This window comes from Rhea pennata, chromosome 6 (genome assembly GCF_028389875.1).
Source record: "Rhea pennata isolate bPtePen1 chromosome 6, bPtePen1.pri, whole genome shotgun sequence".
NCBI lineage: Eukaryota > Metazoa > Chordata > Aves > Rheiformes > Rheidae > Rhea > Rhea pennata.
This window is the reverse complement of record NC_084668.1, coordinates 1095458-1117039: the sequence shown is the minus strand read 5'-3', so window position 1 is coordinate 1117039 and position 21582 is coordinate 1095458. Positions and strand designations below refer to the sequence as shown.

Genomic DNA, 21582 nt, shown 5'->3' with positions numbered 1-21582 from the left:
CACAGCTGTCCTTAATTCGTAATTGCTTAGCTATTATCAACAGGTATGTTATAGACAGCTATTGTAGCCTTACTGTAAATAACTATCTACATAGGAAAAGCCTCCACTCGGTACAAACTGAAGAATTCAGTAACACAATTCAGTGGACAAAAATCACCAAGTAAAACAGTTCACTTGTATTAGTTCACTGTCTGTAGATGACTCCAGTAAGATCTCCAAAATACTTCTGTTCCGAACATCCCTAGACCTCTTCTCTGCTAAACTTCAGCAAGAGGGTTATTTTTGCATTGAACTAAAAATCTCTACACAAAATCATTAAGCCAGGTTGTGTGTATGTTTGTTTGGGTTGGTTTGTTCATTTTTTATGCGAGTCTTCCTTAATATTTTGAATTAACTTTCATCTAAACTCAAGAGGCAGAATTCAGCTCAAAACTGAAGCAAACACAGCTGGTTTTCATAAAGATTTAGGTCTGGTGCTCATGTTGATGTGGATTTTCCTTCTTCAGCTATCTTTTCCTGTAAAGTTGGTATTTTACATAGCTTTAACCCAGCAAAATGCGAAGAATTTGAGAAACGTTTGATAGCTTTCTTCCACACTGCTGTCTGTTAGGAACATACAGTCTTTCCTTCCTAAAGTGTGCACCTACATCTACAGGCAACAGAGAGGCATGCCAAATGGTAAACTTAAATACAGATATACCTTCACAAAATCTGAAATTAAACTATTGTTATTACTCCATTCAAGGAATCCAATACACACTAACCATAATTTAGCTAAGATGAAGTGTAAAATCTGTTTAATAGTATCTGATACATCCTCCATCTAGGAGATTACATCCTGCATTTGCAGGGCATTGACTCAATAATCTAATAGGTCTTTTCCATCTCTGACTTCTATTAGCCTATGAATTATAACAAAAGGACCATTAGGCAAACCATAATTGTGGAAACAGCCTTTGACACATGAGACTAACTACTGCTATGGTACAGAAAAAAAACTCCGAAAATTAAAACATGGACAATTGAAAGTAAAGCTTTCCCTTTATCCAAGTGTTAACTTGCTTGATTAAAATCATACAAAAAAAAAAATCACTAAGTCACAGGGAAGGCACTTCTTCCCCCCTGTCTTGTCAGGTAAAAATGCCTTATTTTGATTGCACAGCAAATGTTGTTCTGTCACTGAAAGGGGAACTGGGACTAGAGAGTTACATGGGAGATTTCCCCTAACTGCTCCATCTATCCAACAAAATTGCCTTAGAGTCTACACCAATATTGACAGCCTGCCCTCGTTCTGTTGAGGAAAGCTGCATGTCTTATCTTTTAGTGAAGTTTGGGGGGAGGGAGGGAGAGAGGCAGGCATATTGCCAAGGTTTGCTATCTGTGAAGGATTTTGGAAACTGAGACATCCTCTAGCAACACTGTCTATCACAAAATCCTGCAAAGAAGGTCATCAGCTTCGCAAACACCTTAAGAGAAGAAGATGAGTAAGAAATGAAGTCATGTTTTAATGCATTTACAGAGAGCGTAAACTTTACAATAGTCCAGCAGCGTAAATACCTGCAAAGATGATCTGCAACAGCTAATTTAGATTTCTGAATTTTTTATCCTGCTATGTTAGCTGGAGTCAGGTCTTGCTTTGCCATGATGTGGCAGCAGTTGCCAAAATCAATAAAAGACAGAAGGGCTGTCTACATGGAAACCTTATTTCTCCGCATCTTCTTTGCCCTCTCCTGACAGGATGTACAATATCAGGCACTCCGTCTCTCAGCCACTGCCAGCAGAACCCCCTTGCATGGGAACCACAGGACCATCATTTCCAGTTATAGTTGACTGCAGACTTATGATTCATTTCATGTTTGTGAGTAGCTGAGTTAATTCCAGTAGAGCTATTCACTGACATAAAGGGAATTCCTAATCTACGCTTCCTTATCATGGCCCTAGTGCTATCCATGCACACAGGCTACCCTTCTCATGAAGGTCTACTACCTCCAGGCGTACAGAGATTTAATAGCACTGATGAGGAAGAGAACACACCACAAAATCATGGTTCTGCTTCCGTACTTTCAGAGTCCAAAACTGCATGCAACCCCTCCATTCATAAAAAGGGGTAGCAGAGTACACAGCTATCTGATGTTAGTAAGGCACTGCTGACATTAGGAGTGAATAATTGTTAATACACTTCTGATAAAATCACAGCTTTCAGTTTTCCATAAAATTTCAAGTCTAATTGGCAAGTACTTTTTACATGAATAATTTCCTTTTTTCCCATTACCTTCCAAAACGAATGTTTATGCAAAATATTCATTAAAGACAGCTCTTCAGTATTATCTCTTTATGCTGTTGCTATTTGCAAATACTGCGAAGAAAAAGCACTGGCCAGTACCTTACCTTTTTAAATTTCTATTGCTTACAAGTGTAAGATTTCTAGCTGTAGGAACTGCAAACTGGAGCCAAGCCCATGCATTCATTTGTTGTACAAGCTTCCTCACACAGCTGTGCCAATGCACCACAAAGCAGACTTGCAACACATCTGCTCATGCAGTCCCAGCCCTCTGCTGAGGCGAAGCTGCCAATTGTACCTCACTGTGCCAAACCATGTGGCTGAGAGTTTTTATTATTATTTATGATACAGAGGGATATCCAGTAGGGATTAGGAGGACTCTCAAGATCATTTCTGTTTGTGATTCAAGTAAGATTTGAAAACCAATCTTTTCAAATGGCAGCAAGTAAAATTACACATTTTTGCAGTATCATACTTATAGCTATATTAACACTTTCATTTAAAAATCATGTTTCCATAGGGTATATGAATTGGCAGTAAATATTCTCCATGGACCAATAGCAGCCACACCAGAATTATATTTTTCTAACTGAAAATCAAATCCTAGAGAAATAGATCCATGCAGATAGTGCCTGCTGACTGAACAGAATGCATAAAAAACAGACAGGCAAAGCTCACTTGGATTAAACAGAAAAGTTTAACAAAAATGCTGTCAATTCAGCATTTCATTCTACTACTCTGCTGAACTCTGCTGTTCTAGCATGTATAGGTTCATCACATTAAGAAAAGGAATCACTGACTGGTCTATTTTGTCTTGCCTTTCCACTTAAGATCACATTTCCAGTTGTTCTTTTGTCTCCATGTCCCATGACAAAAGACTTTGCATTACATTTCCTTTCAGCTCTGATTTTACATCTTTCCTTTCAAATTCCTGCCTTCTCACTAAATACCTGTGTTCTGTATTATTTCCGCACTAGACAGCAAGTAAGAGTTAATATGAAAAAAAATACATATAACGTCAATTTCACCCCGGCCCTAATTCCTCGACCCAGCTCGTCTCAGGGAAGGGAACACAGGTCGCATTCACCTACAACCTTATCAACCTCTATAGGGCCCTGTGTCTATCGGTAAAATAATATTGCTAACTTGGTTGTTTGAAAAAAATATTTAGCTAATTTAATCTAAAAATACAGTACAACTCCTATTTATCTTTCAAATCATCAATAAAGATGTTCATCAAATACAATGGGCTTAACACCAACCACTGCAACAGTTTATCCTGGAAGCCTTACCAAATCCAGTACCGTGTAGTCTAGCTCAGCATTGTTTATGGTCTTTCAGCTAGTTTTCAATCATGTCAAAGAGGTAATATCCTTGCCAGTTATAATTAATCTTGCAAGTAAGATTTTGTGAGGCACTACATCAGAAGTCCAAACGTATTAAAATCTTCTGCATTCTTTCTCATCCACCAATTCTTGCAATTTAGTCTAAAAAAATTTATTGAATTTTATACCATGGTTTCTTCTGTATTAAAAAAAATCTAACCACTATTTTATTTTCGTGTTCATCTGAAGAAAGAACACCCATATTAATCCTAATTAAGTATTTGCCTAACTTGTAAAGGAATTACAGATACAAGGATAAACAGAACACAAGATTTTTTTTAATTGCACTCAAATGCAGCTACATCTATAAATGTTCTTAGGGACTGTGTATCCTCTGTTCACTACAGAGAAAAAACCTTTATTTCTTGACACAGATCTTTCTAAGATTCTAGGAAAAATAATGGTTTCTCTCTGGCTCCTTGCTTACAGAAACTGTAACTGCTTTAATTTCTAAGATTTTAACAAAGGAATAGAAAGAGGATGTTTGCAGTTAATTTTGGCTAACAACAATTTCATCCCATTTGCTTTGATATCAATAACAACTTGTTCCAATTAACTTTATGCCATTATTTCACAGTTGTTTTGTAAATCTGCTAAGAAACATAACTCTGAAATAAACGTACTATAGAAAATACTTATATTTTTCTTCATTGTAGCCACGTCCCTCATTTACAAATGATTACAGAAGTAATGTGAATTCATGCAACTTATTTTTGCTAGGAAATTGAATTAAATAAAAATTTTACAGTTGTTTAAGTTCCATAAGCTCCATCATTGGAAATTGGCAGACGGTTTCATTTTCATAAAAAATTCAAGCCTAAAACTTCATTACATGATTTGAAATTAATTTGTATTAGACACAACTGTGTTTTATTACCCTTGCTTATATACTCAGATAAATTGTTATACTTGCCATAAATATCTCATAAATACTTGGTATAGGGTTTCTATTCTTTGGGAATCTCTACCTCTTACTATATATATTATGATGCTATAGTTAGCCTCCAATACTAACATGTCTCTAGCTTTGAAATTTTGCCAATGCCAGCATATATTTGTGTGTAAGGTTTGTAAAATCAGGCTCCCCTTATAAAGCAAAATTCATAGTCAAATACTGGAAGTCATGTCATAGTATTCAAAAACTGTATTGATGTTCTTTGGAAACATCACACTGGGAAAACATCCAATTTTACATTAAAACAGAAAACAAGATTACTACAGGATCTGATCCTTTATGTTTCCAGAATGCTTAATCGTGGATAGAGGAAAATGTCCTCAGATTCTATTCTAAAAAATACAAAAGTCCTGAAGCTTCAGTAAATAACCGTGGTTACAAAACAACACAGAAAACACTGTGCACAAGAGTAGAGAGTTCCCTTTCAGTGAGCTCAAATTCCTGTCTTGACACTTCTGTATTCACTATTTCTTGCAACAGCAGAGCATAAGGTTGTCACAACTGAGGATCCTAAACTATTTAGATGGCTTTGAAACAAAATTACCCAACAACTTGTAATTATCATTATGTCTGCTTACATAAAAGCATTATAAAACTGCAGACAGTTAACAAAAAATTCAGTTTGTGAGGATACATTCTAAGCACTGCTTTACAAAATGGTCCTTTAATGCCAGTGGACTGACCTAACCAGCCTGGAAGCATACAAGCAATGCATTTCACTGCAAACTGCGGGTGGACTTATGATCCCAGACCCCAGGCCACTGAAGCCGAGCATGTCAGAGTCACAGCGCATTGCAACCCCAGGGAGCACATACGGACCACACGGCTTGGCTCGCAGAGCATCCACTCCTGGCAGCCCTGTGAAACAAAGCAACCCTGACATCACTGCCAGGGAAAGCTGCTCACCTGCCCTTCCACCTGGAGGTAAGGAGCTGTCACGGCAGCTGACAAGGAGTAAGTGGAGATAAAAACACAAGAAATAACTGGGACAAAAAAATGTCAGACCTTACAAAGTCAGGAACATTCTTAAAGAGAATAACATTTAGGAGTAATCCTACAGAATTAGCCATGTCAGTGTTTAAAAAGTGACCACTGTATATTAAAAGGTACTGAATTACCTGCAGAACTTTCCGATGAACCTCTCTTACACAGAGAGGGGCAACTGCACCATGTGAAGCTTGGTATGCTGCTTTTATACAGCAAAGGATTTATGAGTCTGCACTTAATTTTCTTTCAGAATAGTAATGCTTAGTTACCTAAAGTAAATATACAGGCACAGCTACAACTACTGTAAAGCTGTCTATAGGAACAGATACTCCATCACACAGTGGATCACCCTGCTAACCCACATGCCTGTAACTGCAGCTTAGTCCTCGTTGCAGAACCTTTTCGCAGCACCAGCCTGGATTTCAGCTGTCCCTGTGTCTGCACGTGAGCCCACACAGAAAGCTCAGCTGGGCCAGAGCACAGCTGCCCGCTAGCCTAGCAACATTTTGTTCATGAAATAACTGTGGCTCTACCTTCCAACTTCATATGGAGTATAATTTAAGATACTGATTTTGATCTAGAAAGACCTCTGAAAGATGGACCCATCTTATTTTACAGGTTGTTCTAATCCTCACATTACAACCTAAGCCCATCTCAGGCTCAAGGTGACTTTCCCATACTGGAATCAGAACATTTCCAGAGGGGGACAAGACAACAGCTTGCTCTTCTTCCTGCAGAGCCCCTTTCTGCTGGCCTTTTAAATTTTGCTGAAGAGCTTGTCATATTTTTTTTTTTTTTTAATTAAGAAGCTTGAGGGTTTCTTGTTTTAAGGTAGATACCCTAACTATTAATAAAGATACAAAGTCAATGTAGGCCTAACATTTTTCCTGATATACATTACACTGTATCTGTGACATCTCCTCACCTCCGGATCAAATACAGGTAATTACCAAATCCAAATTATGCAGCTGTTTCAGTAACTAAATATAATCACTTTTGTTCTCAGTATTTAAGGTATTCTACATGTTCTAACTATTTTTAGAAGTTTTGTTGGAGTATGGAAACATACAGCAAAAACTTTTTTCTATTTATCGTACTACTGGATTACAGCTGCATTTCACTATCTGCAATTCTCATAGGGTCTTGGTAGTATACTGTGTAATTTGCCTGTGTGTTAAAATGATAGAATAATTAAAATGCTAGATTGATGTTTCTTCGTAGAAAACTATTTTAGCTAAGAAAAATAGCTAAGTAATATTATTTAGTACTTATTAACATAAGTCCATATGCATAAGACCTGCAACAAGTATTAAAAACTATCTCAGTCAGTGCTACACTACAAATTTGTTCTCTTTAAGCCATTACTTCAATCAACAGATCTGAAATGCGGTGATTTACAGTAGTATTCCAGCATACACCTTAACAACCACTGCCTACAGAAAAACAATTGTATAAAAAACAACTGCTGTGAATCAGAGGAGCCAGGATTCAGTCCCATGAAAGAAATTTAAAAGCCCTGTGAATACATACAAAAATTGTCAGAATATCATTTCTCCTAAATAGCAGGATTTGTCAGTATCAAATTCATTTAACATTCTGAAGACCACCCAACTGTGGAAAAGAAAGTGGAGGAGCGTAACTTTAACAACAAAAAAAAATCCACAATTCTTATATAAAGTTCTCTTATCACAGTTCCAGATCTACCAAGCAGATTTGATTCCTGATAGAACACTGTGCACAGAAGTAGATAAACACCAGAAATAATCTAAACAGAGGCCTATTCAATTAATTTATTGTTTACATTTATCCAAAAATACTTTTAACATCAAACATTCATTCAGTGGCCTAGTAAGTTCTCTTATCTTGTAGAAAACACTGCATTTGGAACTACATGATCACAGATCCTCTATTTGTAGGTATATAATCATCTCGCTGAATTAATTACAGTACAATACTAGCAAGACAGTAGTATTAAACCTAACAGATACATACAGCACCTACACTAAGTTCTAGTTATGAAGAAATCCCTTGCCTTCAGAATTGTGCTGATCTGTATGCCAGACATCCTTCTTTCAAGAGAGAACAAAAATCACCTGTTTTGTCAAAGTGAACTCCTCTGGCTATAACTGCATTACGCTAAAACGTGATAATCTCATTATTTAGCTAGACCCATACTTTGAAATTCAAAAAACAAAGCTTAAGTTCCTTGGTAGATCCATCTTCCTGCTTCCAAACCAATATCCCATACCACAGTGATCTGTGGAAGGCTACTATTCACTACAAAAATGGGGAGGGGGGGAAGAGAGAAATAACAGAGGAAATCAGGAAAATAGAGAAAGAGCACACCATATATAAAATGTCAAATATGTCAAAACATTCATGAATACCAACATCTCCCTCTGCACCATAACCAGCTGTAAAGGTTACTTAGGGCTAACGTTTCAGCAAGTGCAGATGATGCAGCAGTTGGTTTACTTATACATAAGAAATCAGCTACAGGTGCATTCAAAGCGCTTTTATATATGCGGCCAGTACAAGGATTTCTACCACTAAAAGTCAGAAAGGTAAAATAAATAAATATAAATAAATCATGTAAAACATGAATTTCTAGCTTTGACTACCCTAGACATGAATTCCTACTGGCTACTTTTTATGTATGTGACATATGCGATGAGGGTAATTATGTAAAGGACTAAGAAAGCTAGTGTTGCTGATTGCATTCCAAAACTAATAAGGCTCCTGCTAGGGTCTCATGCCCACAGTAATTCATCTTTTCAGCACTACATTCAGAAAAGGCAGTTTCAGAATACATTGCAACACTTTCTTGTCCCTAAGTCACCAATTGTGAATTATATCAGAATAACTGCAGACAAGCACAGCTTTATGGAACTTGAAGTATAATACATGCAAGGCATACTTTATATTATCCAGGCCCTCAGACAAATGAAGCTTAAATTAAACACTAGAAAATGAACAGAATACATTGCGTAAGGAAACACCTGACCTGAATTCACCCCCAGTTTGTCAAGCTTGTAAATTTTAACGTATTTTAGAAAAATGTATTTCAGTACAATCTTCTAACCCTTTCAAATCAGATAGAGAAAGGTATTCCATTTTGGAAAAGGAAATAGCAAAAAGCCAGTTCACAGTAAAACTCTGTGTGGGATTTACTAGGAATAGAAATGTGACTTTTAGATAAATAAATCAAAAAAGATGCACTCTTATGCATCCATACATTGAAGGAGTAACTCTTTAAAAGTCAGTGCAATTGTATGAGCAAAAGTTAGGTCCGAATCAGCCCAGAGGCACAGTGACAGCATGAAGCAGAGAAAAGGAGACCTTGAGGAACAAAATAAAACATGTTTTTGTCTGCCTTCTCATATAAACCAAGCAGAAAAGGCAGCAACAAACGTCATAATCAGCATGAAGCTAAAATAGTTAATACAGCTACTAACTTGTAGCTGAACACTTTATGCCTTAAAAAGGGGGGGGGGCTTTTATTACAACATCCCATTGATACTACCTTTTAAAAATGATTCCTTCAACTCCGTATTTTGGGTTGAGATTCACTTTAAACACTTTTCTAAATGTCTCTATATGGTGTTTCTTTTTTCCAAGGTGTTCACATGCACCCGCACACACAGAGAGAGGAAACACGCTGCAACCCAGCAGACTCCTCTTGGGGAGCACACTGACTTAAGCAGCCCCTACCTCTCCGACTTGCCTTGCCTGCTGAGAGCTATACTGTTAAGATAAGAAAGCCCCTACACTTGGAAACATCACTTCCTGAATCCTAACCAAAATCCATCCTGACTAATTAGATACTATCTAGTTCGGTACTGTCTGTGTGGGTACAGGCATGCAGTATTCTTGCCTACGCTTTGCACTGCAGCAAAGCATGCTTAACAGTTGCCATATTCACCGGTACTCAGTGATATTCATGTGTATGACTTCTATGTCAATCTAAGAACCAGAAAGGATGCTGGAAGATGAAACCATTTAGCAGCTGTAAGGAACAGCCAAGTCAGGAGTAAAATGGCTGCACTGGGACAACTTCTGCTCCTTTCTAGATGTAGAGAATTAAGTACATTAGGAAACTTATGATGGAAGATAGCGAGAACATCTTGTGAAAAAAATCCTTCTGTTTAAGAGACTAAATCTGGCATAGAATTAAAACAGGTAAAGTTTTCATTTATGGGATGAAGTCACAACTTTAGCCAATGTCTGTGTCAATATTATGCACTGACCTCACTAGCCTGATCCAGCCAGAACAATCTGCTCCCGGATCTCCTAACTGCATAGGCACAGGCATGCAACACAACTGATCTTTTCTTTCTTTCCACAGTTTGTATAATGAATTCATTCCTGTATGCCTAACAGCGCCATACAATTTCCAGCCCTGACAAACAGAGCAGGTCCCTTTCATCGGAAAGGACAACATTAAATAACACTCAAGCATCTGGGGCTTTGCTGTGTCTCGTGTAACTCTGGGCCTAACCTTCGAAACACCAAGTGCACACGGCTGGTACCAGCAGGGCGGGAGCAAGGCACTCGGGAAGTGCTCGCCACTACCAGCACCTCCGAACGCTGCTCCTGGGAAACCCGCGCTACAGGAACTTGCCTTCCACGGCTGCGCCCCAAGGACAGGGAGATACTAACGGAGCCCTTCTGCTTGCAAAAAAGGCGTCCCCGTTGTGAGCGCGTTTTGGAGAGCTGCGTTAGCTCCACTTACGCAGGAAAGAGGCGCAGGGGCTCGGGGACAGGCTCCGCAGCCGCGGCCCGCCACGCGGCCCCCCAGCCTGGTGCCCGGCACGGGGGAGAGGGCGGCGGCGAGCCAGCCGAGGCACCGAGCCGCCGGCCCTGCGGCGCGCCCGCCGAAACCCTGCCCGCCCCGCCCCGCCCCGCGGCGCGGCGCGGCGGCCTTCACCCCCCGCTGCAGCCTCGGCGCGGCGGCGGCCGCCAGGCCTCCACCACGGCTCTCCTCAGCCGCCCGCCATTCGCGCCTCGGGCAGAGCGCAGCCGCCGCCCCGGCCCCGGCCCCGGCCCCGCCGCCGGGCACCTGGGCGGCGCGGGGGCGGCCGGGCCGCGGCCGCCCGCCGTTCCCCCCGTCACAGAAGTAGGAGCGGGTGAAGAACCACCGTGGGGGCAGAGGCAGCCGATTGCCACCGTCTCCCCAGCTCTGCCGCGCGTCGCACGCGGCCGTTTAACCCGTTCCTCGCAGAGCCGCCCCGCGCCCCTCCCCAACGGGCCGCCGAGCCGGCTCCAAAACTTTCCGCGGGAGATGCAGCTGGGCCCCCGGCAGACCGCAAGCACCTGTTACCATTTCAGATTTACTTGGGGCCTGGCAAAAAGCTTAAGAGCCTATTAATAAGCGCGTGCGCGCGTAAGTAAAGGCGTCCTTGCTGCCCGCACGGGCGGCTGTGCGCGGCGCCGGCTGCCTGGCGGGTGTCGCTGAAGAAATAACCTTGGAAGACCGTACGAACGACTCCGGTCCTCGCAAGCGCTCTCACTTGGCTTGTTCAGCCCTCGAAAAACAAGTGAATCGCCCCAAAATCTGTCAGACCTGCCTCGAAATAACCGGTCCGCGGCTTTTCGGCTCTAAGAGCAAACGCTGCCGATGGAAAACCCCGGCGGCCGCCGAACCCGCGCCCGCAGACCGCGCGGCGGCACCGCCGGCCGCGCGGCGCCTCACGCGCTCCCGCCGCGGCGGGCAACGGCCGCGCCAACGGCCGCCGCGTGACGCGCCAACGGCCGCGGCGGGCAACGGCCGCGCCAACGGCCGCGGCGGGCAGCGGTCGCTGCGCGGCCGGCGGGCGCGGGCAAGCGAAGCCGGGGAGCCGCAGCGGCTGCTGCTTCCCCGCAGCGTGTGCGGAGACGCCGGAGCCCCGTCGGTGCTGCGCGGGCGGCCTTCCCGCGGAAAAGCCGCCCCCGCGGCCGCCTTCGCCCGCAGCGCCGAGGGGGATCCCCGCGCGCCCGGAGCGCTGCGCCGGGTCTCGGCCCGACGGAGCCCCCCGGAGCCGGCCGCCCCGTCGCAGCCCGTCCCCGCGCGGGCGGCTGCCGCTCCCCCTGCCCGGCCGCAGCGGGGTGCCTCCGCGGGCCGCGCTGGCTCCTCCGCGCTCTCCGGAGGAGCCATCGCCGCCGCTCCCGCCGCGCTGCCGCCGCATCCGCCCGCCCGACGGCCAGGGCGCCGGTTCCCCCCGTTCGCCTCAGCGGGCCCAGCGCGGCCGCGGGCTCCGCGCGGGCGCCCAGCCGGGCGGGCAGAGCCGCGCGGGGGCGGGGGGGAGGCTCGTCTGCGCCCGGGCGGAGCGGCCCCGGCACCCGGGCCGTCCCCGCAGCTCGGTGCCGAGGGGGCGCGGGCGGCCCCGCACCGCCGGCCGCGCCGCGCCGCTACCTCCGCCCAGCCGGGGCCGGGGGCTGCGGGCGGTGCGCGGGGGCGCGGGCGAGGCGCGGAGCTGCCCTCGCCGCCGTTGTGTGCCGGCGCGGCGCGGCCCGCGGCTCCTGCCCACGGGAGCGGCGGGAAGGGCTGCGCGGCTCGCGGCCCTGCCCGCGCCCCCGCTCCCCGGCCCCGCGGGACGCTCGGCTCCCGCGTTCGCGGCCGCAGCTGCCCTCCCCGTCCCTCGAGCCGCCGCCGGCCGCCCGGGACCGCGCCCGCGCCCGCGCTGCGGGCGCGGAGGGCTGCGCGCCGCTGCCTTCGCTGCCGCCTCCGCCGCTGCGTCAGCTACCTGGGGAGTTTTTCACTACGATGCTGACCGCAAACGATGCCTGCGAAGCCGAGTTCAAGCCAAACTGCCTCCTTCATTCACATGCTCTCCTTAGCGAAAACCCGAAGTCGTCGGAGGGCAACAGCCAAACCAACCGCCAACGATTCACCAGCTAACAAGGCACTATGCTTTGCAGCGAGTTCAGGGTGTCGCAGGGCTGCCACCAGCCCCTCTGCGTATTCCCGTCCCACACGCTGACCATACCTCGAGACGACGGGGTTTGGAAATTAGTTCTGCAATAAAAGATATTTGCTTATTCAAACACCTGTGCAGCAGGACCGATAGAGTCCATGCCGTGAGAGTGGTGTTCGGATTCTGCATAGAGACCTGCCACGAATAAAATCTGTGAAAGGACCAACCTTCCAGCCTTAGGTTTTCTCTTCTTCCTCCTTCAGAGTTGGCAAGTTCTGCTGCACATATTACTTAAATGAAACAGCCCCATCCATTCTCCTTTGCAGTTTATTACTATATTGTCAGTCTATTGTCCTTTATTTGCAATGGATGCTGGTGTTGATGCTTCTCACTTGGACAGAAAGAAGACGAAATTCTATTCGTTTACATGTTTTATTGTTGTAAACATTAAAATTGTCTTTCCCAAAGAAAGAGTTATCAGGAAAAAAAAATCAGCATTTCTAACTGTCATACACCATAGAAAAAAAGGCAGTGACTCATATAATGTGCCATACTGGAAATATACAAAGAAAAATATTACAGAATATGGCAATATTAAAAATATTACTCGAACATAAAATAATATATTAACCGACAATTTTAGACATTAAAAAACAAAACAAAACAAAAATTCAAAGTGCTCAGTAATTTCCAGGGAGTTATGTATATTATAAGCACTCTGGAAACAGTCAAAAGCTGCTGCATGCAAGATTTGTTTAGCTTTAGACAACAAAATAATCAAGATATAAACTTCTTTTTTTAATCAACATCAACAGTACATACAACACTTACAAACAAGGAATGTTGGACGGTGTTTACAAACACTATGTGTCCCTTTGTTGAGGATTTGGGGTTTTGTAATACTTGTGCCCACCTATTTTACAATTGAGAAAATGTTTGAAGCTTAGATAACTACCAATCTTTATAAAAGCTAACAGACTACATAGTGTCTGAAATACTATTTATAGAATATAGACATTACTGAAATAGCAAGTGCCTATAACATTGTCACCCTAGAATCATCATGCTTTCCTTTAATGGAGTGATTTTTTTTCCTTTTTTTCTCCTTTTTTTGCAAACATGTTTAGCTTTTAATTCTTTTAGTATTGTTTTCCGTATTTATTCATAAATAGGCACAGAATAATCAGAATAATTTTTAAAAAGCCAAACTGATAAATTTACAAGCCTTTGTCTTCTTTAATGACATGCCACCCACGCAACATTTAGGTTTTAGTATATATTACAGCTTTCTTTTACAGCAGAAAACTTTAAGAGGGTGAGACTTGTGGGTCACTTTAATACTTTGTCATCATATGAGTCTTAGCTGCGCACCCGGCGTTGCCAGATATGTTCATCTTTTTAATTAGAAGTCCTTAATAATAAATTCATTTTTAAGCTGATAATAAAAAGTTTATACCATGGTATTTGTGTAGTCCATGATCTGAATCCATGATGCCCCAGAGCCAAAATGCCCCTTCATGTTCTGCCTGCAGGAAGTTAACAACAGGTTTTTTGGATGGGAATCTGGCACCCAAAGGTGCCGCTTTGCGCCCAGATGAATTCCCCTTCAGACAGGTGGAGTTTCTTTTAAGTTCAACATAAGTGCATGGGAAGAGTCTTAAAAAGGTAAAGTGTCCAGAAAAAGTTTGTCGATTATTGCTGGAGGTGGCACCAAATCTTCCAATTTCAGGTAGAAAATGCGTTGCAGCCCCTGCGTGCAAAGAGTGCGAAGTTCAGGGAGCTTCCCCAAGAGTTTGGACAAATAATTGGGGCGATTCAACCCCCCGTTATTGAAAGTCACATGGTCTTTGAGACAATTTACAATCTTGTTTTGAAGTTCTTCCACCCTCTTGGGTTCCTTAAGCCCATGCCTCTCTGCAAAAGACAAGGATGCACGACATTACAGGTCTGACATTGCGGAGAACGCAAAGGGGACAGGGGATGCCTAGTGATGCTGAAGGAAAAAGAAACAGGAAAGACACTGACCTGTTACCATAGCCAGGGCAGCGATGCAAGAGAAGGCAGATATATCGATGTTCATGTTTTGCAAGTTGGAGGAGAATTCCACAATGGAGTCAATCCATTCCCCAAAACCACGGACACACTGCAACCGGTGCAGGACTACCCCATTGCAGAAGATAAGCTTGCCCTCCACTGGGTTTGACCTGCAAAGAATACAGCAATCCCAAAATGAACAGGTGAAAGAAAGAGAGAAAGGAAGGAAGACAGATTACAAAGAGAAAAAAATAGAAAAAGAGAGAAAGAAAGAGAAAAAAAAAGAGAGAAAGAAGCAGCAAGATGGGGGGCAAAAAGCTAAACAACTAATTACTTGAGGAGCAATAAATGAAGGATTTAAGAGGCACCTAATTACTGAGGAGTTAATAAAATGCAGATCAGTGGACCTTGAAAGGATCTGATTTCGTAATCACCCAGAAGTCCCCCCTTGGATTTTGGCCGCTTACCTGTAAGCCAGTCGCAGCACAAACAGCTCCAGGAAGGCAGATTCGAAGAGCAAGTCTTGGTCTGTTTTAGGAAGATCAGTGAAGCCAGGGATTTTTTCTGCCCATCCTCGGATGATCTCCATGGAGCCCGTCAAGAGATCATAGAACTGCTGGATGTGCTGAGTGTCATCTCCACTCATCTGGTAGTCAGGGCTAGCCTGGAACTGGAAATTCATTTTAAAAAGCACTTAATGAGGTTCTCTAAAGTATATAACCCGTGAAATTGCTAACCCCATTTCTAGTAGGGGAGCCAGGTTTTTATAACAATTAAACCTCTCTCTGACCAGTACGGAAATTAGATGTTCCAGGGCAATTAATTCAATTAGGAACGGTGCTATGAGGTCGCCGCTTTAAATATGTAAATGCGCGTTTCGGCGCGGCGCCACCGCAGGCGCGGCGCGCGCGGGGCCGCGCGGGGCGGCGGAGCGGCCGCGGGGCGGCGGCGCGGCCGCGGAGCCGCCGCGGAGCCGCCGCGGAGCCGCCGCGGAGCCGCCGCGGGGCTCGCTCGCCGCCCGCCGCGCCGCGCCGCGCCGCGCCGTCGGGCCGCGGGCAGGGCGCAGCTTACCCTGGCGTAGTCCAGGCTGGTCATGGCCGGGTTGGAGTCGACGTGGGCTCTCACCAGCGCGCTGATCAGGCTCACGGGCGGCGAGGGCGGCGAGGGCTCCTGCGGGCTCTTCGGCTTGGACGGCAGGCGGCCGCGGCGGCCCTTGAGGCTGTCCGTGCGCACCACTGCAAGAGAAGCGGCCGCTCAGCGCCGGGCCGGGCGCGCCGCGGCGGCCCTGCGCGGCCGCGCACTCACCCTCCTTCACCATGCCGACGGCGAGGCACTTCTGGAAGCGGCAGTACTGGCAGCGGTTGCGGCGGCGCTTGTCCACGGGGCAGTTCTTGTTGGCCAGGCACACGTACTTGGCGTTCTTCTGCACGGTGCGCTGCGGGCGGGCGCACGGCGCCGTCAGCGCCTGCCCCGCACCCCTGCTCTGCCTCGCCCCCCCCCCCCCCCTTTTTTTATCCAGGGCATTTAGCACGAGAAAATTGATAGCGTTAACATTTGAGCTAACCTTGCAGCTCCTAGCTGTGTTTTATATGCCAAGAGAAGGGAAGGAGACGCTCAGTAAATACAAATCCGTGGGCATTCATATTATTTACATTCCTTGGAGACCTTCTCTATTTAAAATGATAAGATTATTCAATCAGGATGGCGAAATAAAGAGATCACTTAATTTTACCACAGGGAATTCTGTTCCACTTGGTTAGCTCAGACACGGTTCTCTGTCCTAACCAATTTCACTCTGAAGGGGAAAGCGGCTGCCGGCACACGCCGATCCCCCCCGCGCCGCGCCGCGCCGCGCCGGGGGCAGCCGCTGCCCCGCCGCCCCCGCCGCCGCCGCGCTCACCTTGAAGAAGCCCTTGCAGCCCTCGCAGGTGCGGACGCCGTAGTGCTGGCAGGCGGCGTTGTCCCCGCAGACGGCGCAGAGCCCCTCGTTGGACGGGGACCCCCGCGAGGGCGGCGAGGGCACCTGGCTGTCGAGCAGCTGCGGAGCGTGGCCGAGCTGCAGCCCGGGGAAGGCCATGGAGGGCTGCTTGCGGATGGGGTTGGGCACGGCGAAAGCCTGCCCGTCCACGGCGTGGTGGGCGCCGGCCGGCTCGGGGTTCATGGGCACGTGCAGGGGCCCGTCGAAGCGCATCTGGCAGCTGGAGACGGGCGTGCCGGGGGGCGACTGCTTGAAGGAGAAGAGCGAGAGGCGCGACACGGGCGTTTTCCGCTGCTCGATCATGTGCGTGGTGGCCACGTAGTTGGGGTGGAAGTTGTGCAGGGAGCCGGGGTCGTCCCACATGGGGCCGTGCTGCACCTGGAAGCCGGGCGTGGAGGGGGTCGGGGGCGACGAGGGCTTGTAGTACACGGAGCCTGAGTGGGACATCATCTCCTCGGACTGGGGGGGGAGGTGGCTGTGCTGCTGGTAGCTGTGCATCTGAATGTCTTCCACCTTAATGGAGGACTGCTGTCCAGACAGGGGCATTTGGTACAAGCAAGGTGGCTTCACGTCGTAGCTTGTGTTGTAGTTGTCCATAAAGGTACTGAAGCTGGGGAGAGAAGTGGTGGCAGTGATTTCAGTGTTGGTGAGGTCCATGCTAAACTTGACAAACTCTGGAGTTAAGAAATCGGAGCTGTATTCTCCTGAAGAGTGGTAACTGTAGCTCTGGGAGGCCGGGCTGGCTCCTTGAGGCGAGGACCCATACTGAGCCTGAACACAGGGCATGGCTGGAAACGAAACAGCGTAAGATAGACGCGGCCCGGGCCACTGCGCGCCGCCCGCCGCCTCCGGCCGCCCCGCGCCCGCCCCGCGCCCGGCCCGGCCCGGCCCGGCCCGGCCCGGCGCGGCCTCGGCCCCGGCCCCGGCGCCGCGGCGAGGGGCGGCCGCCCCGACCCCGCCGCAGCACGGCCCACATGGAGGTCACAAACCTTCAGCCGACTTAGAGGCGTCGTCGAGGGAACTAGAGGCGGACAGTGTCGGAGCGCGGGGGGGAGCTCAGTTCCCACGGTTCTAGCACCCCGAGGAGGAGTCCAGCCTGCCCAGCGCGCTCCCTGAAACACAGACACGACGGAGCGGCCCTTCAGCTCCCGCGGCTGGGCTGGCAGCGCCGCGCCGCAGGCCCCTCCCGCCGCAGCGGCTCTCGCCCCGCAGCCGCCTCCGCGCAGCCGCCCGCCCGCGCTCCGCTGTGCTCGGCGGCGGCGAAACTTTCCGCAGCCGCGCTGCTGCTCCGCGCTGCTGCGGCGCAGCGCCGGGCTCGTCTCGCCCCTCTCCGGGAGCCCGCAGCGCCTCCGCGGGACTCTCCGCGCCGCCCGCGGAGGCCACGGATGCCGAGGAAGCGCCCGCCAATGCAAGCGGACTCCGGCCGCCCCGAGCAGCGGGGGCTTTCGGCGTGAAGCTGCGCAAGCGGCGCGGGCGCGCTCCCCGGCGCCGCCGGGACAGCTCCGCGCCGACCGCGGAGGCGCTGCGAGGGCGGCCCCGCGCGCCCACGCACGGCCGCGGCACGCGCGCGGAAGCCCCGCGGGCGGTAACGGGGCGCCCTCCGCGGGGTGGGGCGGGGGGAAGAGGAGGACGACAGGACATGCCCCCCAGCAGCGCCGTCCGCGCAATTTTCCCCCCGCCGTCCCGCGACAGGTGCGCGGGGTGCGCGCAGCTGCGCGGGGCTGCGCGCCGCGGGCACTCACCGGTGAGCAGAGTCCCGAGCATGCATCCAAGTGCCGGGCGGCGGTGGGCGCGGGGCGGGCGCCGCGGCTCGCTCGGCGCGGCTCGGCTCGGCGCGGCGCGGCTCGGCGCGGCGGGACTCTGCGCGGGGAGCGCAGCGCGGCGCCGTGCGAGCGAGGCGGACGGAGTGCCCCTGCCTGCAATGTGCCTTTGTTTATGTGGGTCCGTACTCCGGAGCCAACATGCACCTAAAGTCTCCGAGCGTCAGTGCGCGTCAGTGCCGCCCGCCCAATCAGCCGTCCAAGGGGCTGGATCTCCCCGCACCGTTGGCCAGCTCTCGCTTTGGTAAATTTCCGACGTGACATCACCGCGAGCGCTCCGCTTAAGGTGGGAGCGCGCTACCTTGCTTCACCTTGCTGCCGCCCCTCCGGGCCGGCCGCGCCACCCGCGACGGGGCGGCCGCCGCTCCGCGGGGGCGGCGCCGCCCGGCACACGCGCTCGCCGCGGCACGAGCGCGGCCGCGGCCCCCGCTGACACCGCCCGCGCAGCCGCCCCGACGGGACGGGGACGGACGGCGCGGCGCCCCCCGCCCCACAGCCGCCCCCCCCCCAACCGCACCGCGCGCCGCTGTCAGGGCGTGGCGGGGGCGCGGCCGTCCCGCCCCGTCGGGGCGCGGGCAGCGCCCGCGGCCACCTTAAGCGTCGCGCGGGAGCGGGGCGGGGCGGGGCGGGGCTCATTTGCATGCGCGCGGCGTCACCCGCCCGCGGGCGGCAGCCGACGAAAGGGAAAAAGTGAGAGCGGGGCGGGGCGGCGCGTGACGCAAGGGGACGCCGCCATTGACGCAACCGCCCGGCCGCGCCAAAAATAGCCGCGGCGGCCCGCGGCCGGGCGCGCGCGGGGAAGCCCCGGGGCCGCGCCCGCCCCGGCGGGGTCCCGGCCGCGCCGCCGCGCTCCTGCCCTGCGCGGGCGGGGGGGGGGCTGCAGGAGCCGCCCGCTGCGAGGTAACGGAGTTCCCCTCCCCCCCCCAAAAAATATATATATATAGAAAAGTCGGGGACACCCAGGTGTTTCACGCGCTAAGAGCGCCTCCGGCTCCGCTCCGCCGCGCCTGCCGCAGCCGCCGCCGGGCGCCCCGCTCCCCGGCGGGGACGCGCTGCTGCCCGCCTGCGCGCGTCCGCGGGGCGAGGGACCGAGCGGCGGGCGCCCTGCCACGGCGTCCTGCTTGGTTAAGGCCCCGAGCAGTCGTAAACCCACGCGGCGACGTTTCATTGCGTCTGTTTCTCGCAGCTGTACGCACATAAAGTACACTGCTGTTCACTTCAAAAAGTTGTGCGTTACATAGTGAAAGCAACTTCCAAGTGTTTTTTCCAACAGAAACGCACCCTAATGTGCGTACACCCCACTCCGCTCTGCGTCGTCGGCTGCTGAAGTCCCTATCCACCAGCACAGACCACAACACGAGACGGTACCTGCAGGGGGGAGCATTAAACCAAAACTGCTGTTGTGAGACTAAGTGCACAGCTCATTAAAATCTATCAGGAGTCTGACTTTGTGTCAGTATGACATCCACCTTCCCTGCTGTGCTGCCGCGCTACACTTCCATGGAGTCAGTTACCAGAAGCAGGCTAACCAGTAGCAATTTCACAAAAACCATTTGGCCTCTTCCACAGCAGACCCTTCTTCTAGTGCAGCTCTGCATAATTCCTGCTTTTCTTCAAGTTTAATCCTCTGTTGCAATTCAGTCTGCAAAAATGGAAGAAGTCCTATAAATGCACATCATTTTCCATAACAAATGGAAGGCAAATTGCTACAGTACAAGATGTATAATACATCTACTTGCAGATGCTCCCCCCACCAAAACGCCACATTGTTACCACTTTCAATAGCATACACAATGTAGTAAAAGCTAGAAAGAGATACTGTCATGTACATCATCTGTTTAAGTACTGTTTTGTACAGAATAAGAGCTGATGCACAAAAAGCAGTGCAACTTAACACAGAAGGCCAACATTTTAAACACAGAATCCTTCCCTTACATAAAAACCCCATGAAGCACTTAAATAAGAGTTGTTTACGTGAGACTGATCATCCTGGTGTAATACAAAGTCATCACTCTCAGTCTGGAAATTCTTTTCCCTTTAAGCTTAAACTATATTAAAAAAACTCTTAAACACACAAGACAAACTGCTTAGCACAGTCTAGCTTGGTAGGCACACCTGCACTGAGAAAAACAATTTCCACCTTGTGGCTATATTCTCTTACAACTACAGCTCTCCTTTGGAGATTCACTGAACAGAAGATGTGATGACAAAGGCTGGCAAAGAAATCCTATCATAACGCTGTAACATCCCTTGGATTCATAACAAGAGTTCTTTAAAGCAACTTTTTAATTTATGTATGTATGCATATATTTTTTACGCGCGCGCACACACACGCACACATAGATACACATTTATTTACATATGCACGTACATGCCATGGTGACGCAGACACCTCCAGCAGCTGCTGGGTTGCTCTAGCCAGGCCACGCCGCTGCTCAGGGATGGGCTCTGGAGGAAGCCTGCAGGCCGGTCCAGCACCTGAACGTCTCATCAGCTCGCAGAACTGTCACGCAGAAATTCGTGTCAACCACAGCACAACGGTTAACCCAGGCCGTAGTTCTAACGTTATAGAAGAAACGTACAGTAAAGACCCTTATAGTGAGAAGTAATGCATCTAATTACCATATCCTTAGAATAGATGTAATATAAATTTCATTACTCACTTAAAAGTTCTAAAGTTAACAGCATAAACTTGAAGTTGAGTAATTAAGTAATCCTTATATAGACACTTATTAAAGTATTTATACATATTATCTTAAATCTACATCTATCATTTTGCCAATTAAAATTAGGACTTTAATTGCAATTAAGTAATTTAATTGCCAATTGAACAGCAAAATTGCTAAGTGACTAATTTTAATGCCTATTTTAATTACCAATCATGACTGGGGAGGGAGCTAATCAAGCAGTATCAGAGTAATGATGTGAAAAAAAATGGAGAACAAACATTCAAGACTACATGCTTTTAAAAAAAGAACTCTAAATTAAATAAATGCAAACACAATTTTACACATGTGGTGAAATGCTGTATTTTGGTATCTAAATACACGAGCACAAAGAACACATTTAATTAAAAAGAACTGTCAATCTTCCACTAAAGTATTAAATATGAAGTGCCCTTTATACTTTATTTACATATTAGTCTCACTTAAAAAGTAAACCCAAAACTGTGTGTGAATGTGAGCCAGGTGAATGAGTAACTTCACAGGTTGAGCTGCCATAGAGTTGCAATACTTATGTGTGTGTATG

The 21582-nt window shown here is 48.8% G+C and overlaps 1 protein-coding gene across 1 annotated transcript; it reads right to left on the bottom strand.

Annotated features, from left to right (window-relative positions):
- Window positions 1–12914: 12914 nt before the first annotated feature.
- NR4A2 (nuclear receptor subfamily 4 group A member 2) lies at window positions 12915–18343 on the bottom strand. The gene is made up of 8 exons (XM_062578518.1): window positions 18256–18343; window positions 17503–17625; window positions 16436–17301; window positions 15841–15970; window positions 15607–15770; window positions 15003–15205; window positions 14527–14705; window positions 12915–14415 (listed from the first exon to the last, which is right to left on the bottom strand). The coding sequence occupies exons 3-8, from the start codon at window positions 17297–17299 to the stop codon at window positions 14159–14161; spliced, it is 1797 nt and encodes a 598-aa protein (XP_062434502.1). The 5' UTR covers window positions 17300–17301; window positions 17503–17625; window positions 18256–18343; the 3' UTR covers window positions 12915–14158.
- Between the last annotated feature and the right edge of the window lie 3239 nt (window positions 18344–21582).